The 10,317-nt window shown below is 55.2% G+C and overlaps 1 protein-coding gene across 1 annotated transcript in view; it reads left to right on the top strand.

The window, feature by feature from the left end:
• The window catches only part of ESPN (espin), a 65,034-nt gene that overhangs the window by 38,342 nt on the left and 16,375 nt on the right, over positions 1 to 10,317 (top strand). The window contains exons 14-16 of the mRNA XM_078873426.1: positions 170 to 208; positions 669 to 778; positions 2,217 to 2,445. Of these exons, the coding sequence (XP_078729552.1) occupies positions 170 to 208; positions 669 to 778; positions 2,217 to 2,445 (378 nt within the window). The remainder of the gene's footprint in view (positions 1 to 169; positions 209 to 668; positions 779 to 2,216; positions 2,446 to 10,317) is intronic.

The following is a 10,317-nucleotide window of genomic DNA, read 5'->3' as shown; positions in this document are numbered from 1 at the left end:
AACTCGGGGAGCCAGCGGAGGGATCGGAGTGTTGGGGGAGAAAGCCGCCATCGATTAGTGGTGCGGCCGAGGAGCCTGGCAGCGGCATTCTGGGACCTTATTATGGAGTTTGAAGCCGACGGATTTGCGGAGTGCCGTAGGGACGAACGCCCGCCGACGGTCCGCGTAGCTGAGGGTGTGGAGAAGGCACAAATGAAGCAGTCTCGAGGCAAGGAAAAAGCGGGAAAGCCGTACATTGAAATGTCCTGGCAGTGGCTACCCAGGAGGACAACCGCCTTTCTGTGTGTTGTATGCTGAATTTCGAGGTCGGCTTGTTGAGAAGTCTTACAAAGTGCTGAATGACTCATCCGCACACCCTGCTACCCGGGCACAAGTCAGGCCCGAACTACCAACTTAACGTTGCGTTCAAAGAGCCAGCTTCCACTCTGGCGGATGTCCCTTTAAAATGAGCGGACGCGCTTCCTGACTCACATGCAGCCTAGACCTTGAGACGGTAAACAGGCGCCCCCTGGAGAAAGGCCAATATTGATTGAGGGCGAGCGGGCGGGCGGGCGGGCGCAGCGATGATCACAGCGCTTTGACTGCCGGGCGTGATGGAGCCACCTGCTTCTCGAGCCCTCTCGTTGCGCTGTTTGTGACAACGCTGTTGCCACACTTCTGCCGCCAAGGCAAGGGGCAGGGCCAAGGCAAAGGGCAGGGCCAGCGGCATAGGCAAGGGCAGGGGGGCATGGGGAGGGACGAGCTGCCTCTCGGGCACGCCGTGTACGAGTGGCGCCCCGTCGCGTGAGCCCGTGAATGATGGTGACTCGCGCTCGCCATCCCCGCGCGGCGTGAAAGGCGTTCGCGTCGTGACCTCTTAAATCTCGGCCGGCTGAACGGCGGTGGCGGGCGGCGAGAAGTGCTGACGGCGATAGTGGCGGCGGCGGCGGCGACGATGATAAATCAGATTTATTATCGGCGAGCCCCTTGTTAAAGCAGCACCGAGTCACCTTAGCACGCCCGCGTGTCCCCCCCACGTTTTGCACTCTCTGCCTCCACCACGCTCAGCTCCTATCATTTAATTCGGGCGCCACGTTCATTTACCAACCACACGCGCTCCGTGTGAACAGAGCCCAGCTTGTTTTATTTCCGTCTGGCGGAGCCACGCTCTGAGGCCTGGCTTCAAACCACACACATCAGTCGACGCGACCTCTGTAAGTCTATGGGCTTTGTGGTGGCTCCTATGTCAGTAAAAATATCCCAATGGTTGTTTGTGGTTAATAGGTAATCTTGTGGGGTCTAATGTTGGTCTGTGGGTGCTATCTTAGTCTTGATTTTTATATTAATTTTTAGGGTTTGTTTGATACACATTGGCTACTAATGTAGAGCTGCTCATTTTTTGATTACAAACTGTTAATTAGTAATTTTCATTGAAACGTATCGGTATTATGCAATGCTAATCTCAAACTACAAGTCGGTCCATCCCTCGGCTGCCTCGTCGCTGTGCCCTCACGAAGGGCCTTTGCCCAAGACGTCAGCCGAGGCCTGTCGTGATGACTCATCTCTGTAGCCGTTTGATGGATTGTCACCGTTCGGGTCGATGATTCAACCCAGGATTATTATTCTGTGCCACGTTTGTACTGTCTAGTTTGCATTATTTAGAAATAAAAATCCTCTCATTTTTGCAGATTTTTTCACTCCATCCTTATTTCACATTTGCAGTGCCGTGCCACACTTCTTCTGTCCTAGGGACGCAAACCATCCCAATATGTTGTCCAGACATGAATACCACCTCCTTGGTTTGTCCACTGCACTGCCGGGCAGCTCACTTCTTTCTTTTCTCTTGCACTGCTCCACTTTGGAACTCCCTACTCCAATCATCGCCTTTACCCATCTCTTATAACTCAATTCAAGAAACCTGTAAACTCTTTTAGAACTTTGACACATCCCAAACGTTGACATTTTGGGCCCTTGGGCCTGTTCCCAGCGACCGCGTTTCGAACAAAGTTGCTCACTCCGTCTCCTTCTAACTCTCCGGTCACGCACAGGTTCGACGCCCATCGCCTAACCTGCTCAGGACGTAAACGATCGATGTTGGCTCCCGCTATTCGACGCACGTGTATCGCCCGCGTAGAGATCAATTGCGGTCTCCGCGCCCATTCCGTCGCCGTGCCGCACGGTGAAACCCCGCGGCGGTGACGGCGTCTCTCTCTCTCCTCGCCCTCCCTCCCCGCCAGGACCACTCGGGCGAGGCGGAGACGCCCGAGTCGGAGATGCCGGAGCCGGAGCCGCCGTCGTCGCCGGTGCCGGAGCCCCTCCCCGCCGAGGACGAGGAGGGCCCCCCAGCACCGCCGCCCCCGCCGCCCGCGCCGCCCGCGCCTCCGCCCCCGCCGCCGCTGCCCCTCCCCGGCGAGCTGCCGCGGTACAGCGACGGCGACCACTCGCGGCCGCCCTCCGCCGCCTCCAGTGAGTAGTGGTGGTGGTAGCGGCCCGTCGACTCCCACCCGGTGCCCCCGTCCACTGTTTTGTGCGTTGGGCGCGTGCTTGTTGGGTTTAAACGGTTTTGGGAACGTGCGGGCGGTCGGCTGGCTCGGCACCGCTAGGATCCGGCCGCCCTGGAATCTTCACCGGGTTCCCAAGTGCGGCGAGTTGATGGTCTCAGGCCGCTTTCACCAATGACCCATGAACCTGCGCAGAGAACCACGTAGAGAGCGCTTACATCGAGACCCATTCGCTGCACGCTCAGATTGTAATAATTGGCGCGTTAAACGCTTCTACACGTGACGATTTCATTGTTTTGGCTATGTTGGGTGGTGGAGGGTCTTGACAACACAAAATAGGTCAGATCATAAAGTGGTGTCAAATAAATTCGATTATGAATCGTCGATAACACTCTTGCAATACAATTCAAAGAAAATAAACAGGGGAAATCCAGAAACTCGGCAGCTTCCATCCAAGGGCTGTTAACGGCTCTCTCCGACCTTGCCGGAGAAGGACATTGTGTCACTGTGACGTGGCCCAAAGTTTCAGGCCAGATCCTTTTTCAGCCGATCTGCTTTTTCCACGACCGAAGCTCGCAAGGGGCTCCCTCTCTCACCTGGCGAAACCGAGGGGAGCAAACCGCGTTGTGATTGACGTGGGACCGCGTCTCGTGCGTCTGTAGTCTCGTTTTGTAACATCACTGGAGCTGCTTGGGGACCTTTTGCGTGCCCAGTGAGACGAGTGGATCGGTGGCACAGCGGTTCGCGCGGCGGCTCTACGAAACCGTTAACCTGAGTTTGATTCCCCGGCCGCAGCTCGCACTGGGGGCGAGCGACATCCAAACCAATCCGGGGCCCCTCCACCACCCCCCCCCCCAACCCATCCCCCCACTTCACAAAACTTCACTGAGCAGCATGGTAAAGTATCGTCTCCATATGGATGGAATGGCCCTCGTCATAAGAATGTGGAATTTCCACCGCCGGCCCATGATGGCCCAACGCCTTTTCACCTTGGCGAACGCGAGGGCCCGCTACAGATCCCTCCGCTCGCCGCTCGAGAGATAAACCACGCGTCCCCGTGAGCGATATAATAAAGCATCTCCGGAGATAAACCACAAGAGGGCACGTGCCCCAGCCCCCCCACCCACCCACCGGCGTGCGTGTTTTGATTCTCTCTGTAATGAAACCTCGCGCATTAACAATGCATGCAGGCCAGCCCCGTCGCGTCCGCTCAATAATTCATTGCTCCCCCAAGAATATTTAGCGGCGTTTAGAATCCCGTTTCCAGCGACGACTCCGTAATAACGTGATCAAGACAAATTTGCACTCGCGCCCGGACAAATTATCGCGCCGTAGGTCTCTTAATAAGGCGTGCGAGCGTTATGAAGAACAATGAGGAATATCGTCACTTTGTAGACACGTGTGTGTGTGCACCTGACATGGCATGAGCACCGTGGTGACATCACCGCCACTTAGTGATGATTTGCAGTTGTTATTGTTGTTGGAGTAGCAATGCAGCGGTTAGCGCACTGCGCTACAAACCTGGCGACCTTACGTCGATTGGACCTCAAATGAGTGCCTCGTGCGGTGTGTACAGCATCAGCCTTGGGTCGACATCAACGGCCGGGCCAGGTGTTGACTACCCACGGCCCCTTGTGTGCGGCCTTCGTAGGTGCTGCTCACTAGCAGCACTTGCCGCAACAGTCTCTCTCTTGCCTCGTCCCACAAAACGAGTCGAAGCTACTTTCACGGAAGTCTAACGTCACATCTTTTAATAGTGAATTAACCGAACGCCCGTGAGGGAGTGCTTGCGCGTGCGAGAGGACATGGCTGCACTTGCGATGGACGCTCGCAAATGCCCCAACAGTCTGCGATCCCAACGCGATGACCTTGCTCCTTCTGTGCGTCCGAATGCGTTGCGTGCGTCCGCCTCTGCGCGCGTTGGCCACAGAGAAGACGGCGCCGCGGCTTTCGTTCCGCGAGCTTCTTCATCCCTTCCCCGCCTCCCCTTGCCGCTCCGTCCCTCCTCGTCCATCCGTCCACCTCGCGAAATCCGCCGCCCGCTCCACGCCCGGGCTCCTGTTTCCCCGGCTTCGTTTCCCTCGCTCATCCTTTGGCGCTAATCATTTTTTAATCGCGTTGCTGCCGACGGCACGTCCTATTGTTCCTTCGGCCAACGCCGCCGCCTCTCCCCCTGTCTCCCTCTCCCCCGTCCGTCCGTCCGTCCTTCTCACCGGCTCGCCCGCCCGCCCACCGCCGCCTCCGTGCCGATCTGGCCTCGCTCGCCACCACCGCCCCCCTCCCCAGACAAGATTTGCCGCGCTGCGCACGCTCCGTTCGCTCTCACCGTTGTTACTTTTATCTTCACCTTTTTCCCTTGTGCGCGCACGCCCGCCCGTCGCCCGTAAATGTGGGCGCACGGCGGCTTGTGACGGTTCATCCCCTGTTGGACGAGCGAGGAATGAGAAGTAAGTCGAACGCCGCCGCCGCCGCGTGGCGCTTGCGCCGTGCCGCGCTCACGGCTCCCAGGGGCTCCCGTGGCTCCTGGCGGCTCCCACGGTTGACGGGGCGCCCGTGCCCCACCGTGCCGCGGCTTCTTTGTGTCGGAGCTGTTGATGGGTTCGGATGTCACCAGAACGTGGTGATGAATGTGGTGCGGCGTAACGCGCTGTCGACTCGCGTCGCGGCCTCTTAATGCAATGTGAGTCTGTGAGTCTCTACGTGTGTCTGTCGACCTCTCAATGTGAGTCTGTGGGTCTCTACGTGAGTCTGTAGACGTCTCAGTGTGAGTCTGTGGGTCTCTACGTGAGTCTGTAGACGTCTCAGTGTGAGTCTGTGGGTCTCTACGTGAGTCTGTAGACCTCTCAATGTGAGTCTGTGGGTCTCTACGTGAGTCTGTAGACATCTCAATGTGAGTCTGTGGGTCTCTACATGAGTCTGTAGACCTCTCAATGTGAGACTATGCGTCTCTACGTGAGTCTGTGGACCTCTCACTGTGAGTCTGTGGGTCTCTACGTGAGTCTGTCGACCTCTCAATGTGAGTCTGTGGGTCTCTACGTGAGTCTGTAGACGTCTCAATGTGAGTCTTTGGGTCTCTACGTGAGTCTGTATACGTCTCAATGTGAGTCTGTGGGTCTCTACGTGTGTCTAGACCTCTCAATGTGAGTCTGTGGGTCTCTACATGAGTCTGTCGACCTTTCAATGTGAGTCTGTGGGTCTCTACATGAGTCTGTCGACCTCTCAATGTGAGTCTGTGGGTCTCTACGTGAGTCTGTAGACGTCTCAATGTGAGTCTGTGGGTCTCTACATGAGTCTGTAGACGTCTCAATGTGAGTCTGTGGGTCTCTACGTGAGTCTGTAGACCTCTCAATGTGAGTCTGTGAGTCTCTACGTGAGTTTGTGGACGTCTCAATGTGAGTCTGTGGGTCTCTACGTGAGTCTGTGGACGTCTCAATGTGAGTCTGTGGGTCTCTACGTGAGTCTGTAGACCTCTCACTGTGAGTCTGTGGGTCTCTACATGAGTCTGTCGACCTCTCAATGTGAGTCTGTGGGTCTCTACGTGAGTCTGTAGACGTCTCAATGTGAGTCTGTGGGTCTCTACGTGAGTCTGTAGACGTCTCAATGTGAGTCTGTGGGTCTCCATGTGAGTCTGTCGACCTCTCAACGTGAGTCTGTGGGTCTCTACGTGAGTCTGTGGGTCTCTACGAGAGTCTGTCGACGTCTCAATGTGAGTCTGTGGGCCTCTACGTGAGTCTGTGGACCTCTCACTGTGAGTCTGTGGGTCTCAACGTGAGTCTGTCGACCTCTCAATGTGAGTCTGTGGGTCTCTACATGAGTCTGTAGACGTCTCAATGTGAGTCTGTGGGTCTCTACGTGAGTCTGTAGACCTCTCAATGTGAGTCTGTGAGTCTCTACGTGAGTTTGTGGACGTCTCAATGTGAGTCTGTGGGTCTCTACGTGAGTCTGTGGACGTCTCAATGTGAGTCTGTGGGTCTCTACGTGAGTCTGTAGACCTCTCACTGTGAGTCTGTGGGTCTCTACATGAGTCTGTCGACCTCTCAATGTGAGTCTGTGGGTCTCTACGTGAGTCTGTAGACGTCTCAATGTGAGTCTGTGGGTCTCTACGTGAGTCTGTAGACGTCTCAATGTGAGTCTGTGGGTCTCTATGTGAGTCTGTCGACCTCTCAACGTGAGTCTGTGGGTCTCTACGTGAGTCTGTGGGTCTCTACGAGAGTCTGTCGACGTCTCAATGTGAGTCTGTGGGCCTCTACGTGAGTCTGTGGACCTCTCACTGTGAGTCTGTGGGTCTCAACGTGAGTCTGTCGACCTCTCAATGTGAGTCTGTGGGTCTCTACGTGAGTCTGTCGACCTCACAATGTGAGTCTGTGGGTATCTACATGAGTCTGCAGACCTCTCAATGTGAGTCTGTGGGTCTCTACATGAGTCTGTAGACCTCTCAATGTGAGTCTGTGGGTCTCTACGTGAGTCTGTAGACGTCTCAAAGTGAGTCTGTGGGTCTCTACGTGAGTTTGTAGACGTCTCAATGTGAGTCTGTGGGTCTCTACGTGAGTCTGTAGACCTCTCAATGTGAGTCTGTGGGTCTCTACATGAGTCTGTAGACGTCTCAATGTGAGTCTGTGGGTCTCTACTTGAGTCTGTAGAGCTCTCAATGTGAGACGGCTTTCTTTTGAGCCTCGTCTCAATTGGTGCTAGACCAGAGGACGCCAAAAGGCGCCTTTTGGTGTGGACCAATCAGTTTCAAGGACAATGCATATATTATCAGAGTGTGTTTTTCTTTGCATTTTGACCAGAAGTATTGTGGTTAATGCACACATGATTCCTCGTAAAAAGATTTCAGTTTTGTTGCCAGAACAAAGGGGAAACCCCCTATTATTAAATTAGTAAACGACCAAGACAACGGCTTTCTCTTGCACCTCTACGCAAAAGGACAACGTGACAGTCGCCGTGACAATGAACCCCCCAGTGCGCAGTGGCACACACACCGACCTTTGACGATGCTGCCACGTAACTACAAGAAACACCCTCTTCACAAAACGCATTTCGTCAATTAACGACATTGGATTAAAGCGACTGCCTGCACGACTTTCAATTGTTCTCACAACCATAATTTTGAAACACGTCAGGGCTTTTCTCCCCCCCCCCCCCCCCCCGGAGTGAGGCTTTGCACTGTGCCCGACGGCATTACGCTCGGGGCTGCCACCACCGCCGCCACCACTGCCACCACAGCCACCACCACCACCGCCGCCACCACTGCCACCACCGCCACCACCACCACCGCCACTACCGCCACCACCGCCGCTACCACAGCCACCACTGCCGCCACCACTACCGCCACTGCCACCGCCACCACTACCGCCACTACCACCGCCACCACTACCGCCACTACCACCGCCACCACCGCCGCCACCACCGCTGCTGCCACCACGTGCAGACTTAAGTGATCAATGGCCCACTTGAGCGATGGATTGCGCGCAGCCTAAGCCCCTAAACAGGATTTGGTTGTATTTCTTGTGACAGTGTTTAAGTCGTTACCGGCTACACAGGAGCCAGCGGCCCAGCACTCCCCGCTTGTAGACAGGCGCCCGCCGAGCTCGCGCTCGAGGCCGAGTGTAGTTTCTTACACTCGGAGTGCATCCGCAGCTCCCGACAGCTGGCACCGAGAGAGTTAAATGAGGAACTTCCGAGGGATTCTAAGTACGAGGGTTTGCTTTCACCGGAGGCTGCCTCTAGGGCGGTATATTTCGTTTCGACGGCGAAGCTCGCACCTAGGTGCTCTTGGCTGAGTCGATACACACACGTGGGATTTATTGTGCTGCCATCTACGTTGGCAACGCTGACAGGTGAAGGAGATTTTAAAACTCGTTGAGCATTTCTCTCCCGTCTCGCGGGCACGATGGAACCGTGGGCAGAAAACCACACGCGTCACTATTGAGGGTGGAACGATTAGCGGCGTAACAATTAAAGCAAACGCACGCTGTCTGTCCGCGCGTGTGTGCATACGCGATGACATGGCGAATAAATATACAATGAATTTGAGGAATTGCCCGTTATTGATTAGCACGGTTGGCTATGTAGGGTACCAAATAAGTTCGACATACGAACATTACCACCAACACTCAATGGGTAATTCCTCAAATGTATTTTTTAAAAGAGAAATTTGACCCGCATCCAATACCCACAGGTCTTGTTTACAAACTTCACACCTTGCAGCCAGAGTATGTAAAACCATACGCACGGCCTGGCATTGTTATTAAACGTGCGATAACAACAGCAGGCGGTCCTCCTTTCTTCGCCCTCGGGAGATGAGCGCTGTAGGTAACCTGACAGTTGCAGACCAATGTGATGCAACACACGCGCACCGCGGATCTGCTTTCGGCCTCTGTATTGTTTGCAAAAAAAACTTTCACCACACAATTGCTCTTGAACAAAACAAAAACCAAATGAAAGCGCTTCACAGCAGCGCCGCGGTTTTTTGAGGCCGGCAGGGGAGCGACGCTGAAGTGCTGTTAACGTGGAGAGCGCTCACCCAAGTGGCCGAGTCCACTTGGCGCGCACTTAATCCGATTAGCGCGCCCGCACGGACCCTCCGGCCCGCCCGCCCGCCAGCTCCCCGGCGTCTTCTTCGCCGCAAATGCCTCCTCGGTGAAGGTGCGTCCTCTCCTCGCGCCGCTCGCCGCCGCCCCTCGCTGTCCCCAACGCTGCCGGGCGTCGTCGTCCTCGCCGCTCGTTCCACGACGGGATCAGCGGCGGAGGTGTTTGTTGTTGTTGTTGTTGAGTCCGTGAATTTTTAGTTCCTGTGGTTTTTACCGCGTGGGCGTTCTTACTGCTGCTGTGCCGTACGGCTCACCCCCCCCCCCCCGCCCTTTTGTTTGGGGGGGGGGGCCGTGCCACGCGTTGTTCGGCACCGTTGTCCGACGTTTCGCTCCGCGAGCCAGCTCTAAGTCGTCGCGTCGGACAGTCGCGGTCGTCGTGCCGGCTTCCCCCGTGTGGAGCTGTCGGGTTCCGTTTCTGCGGAGGGACGCCGCTTATAGTTTTGTCGGCGCGTAGCGTTTGCGTTTTAAAGCCAAAACTCAGCTGCTTTATTCACGAGAGAAAGCCCTTTGAGCTGTTGACTCTTTTTTTCATAGGCGACCTGGCAACACATACTAGCTCATCGAAGTGGCTTCTATCATCGTCGTCGTCGTCGTCGTCACATGCAGGAGTTGATAGCAGCGTGTTCATTTGATCCACGCGACCACCACGGGGATAGCGAGAGAACACGCGTGGCCTCCAAATAGACGACAGGCATCGTCAGGGTCCGGGATCGAACCCACGACCTCCTGCGAGGGAGATAAAATCTCCCTCGCCATCGCGGCGCCCCTAGACGGCGCGGTTCAGCGTCGTTGTCAACGTCAACGCGATAAATGCAGGGGGCTGTTCTCCGTGCGGTTTGTCGTCCTTTTTAATGAACGTGTGTGTGCATTCCGTGGCTAATTTCTCCCGACAGCGCGATTCGCGGATGCGTTGTAAAGTTGTAATGTCGCCGGTGTGTGTTTGGTCGGGGGTTTACGGTGGTAACGTGCAAACGATTTAAATTCCACCCCGTGGAGAGATTACGTGGCGCGTAATCATTGCTTAAACTTGGACATCAGAGATGCTGCTTTCATGTTCATTAAACAAAGCGGTAAAAACCTAAAAGTTTTATCGAAACGCCGTTTAAATATTTGCAGCTTTTTTTCCTCTTTGCATACAAAATAATTGTCATTGTTACCAGAGCTCACCGATGTGCTCACGCGAGGTGGTGGGATTGTGTAAGATTATTTTTCTTAGATTAACGTGTCGCTGACGTTAAAGACGT

Source organism: Lampetra fluviatilis, chromosome 36 (genome assembly GCF_964198595.1).
Source record: "Lampetra fluviatilis chromosome 36, kcLamFluv1.1, whole genome shotgun sequence".
NCBI lineage: Eukaryota > Metazoa > Chordata > Hyperoartia > Petromyzontiformes > Petromyzontidae > Lampetra > Lampetra fluviatilis.
This window is presented reverse-complemented; position numbering and strand designations above follow the sequence as displayed.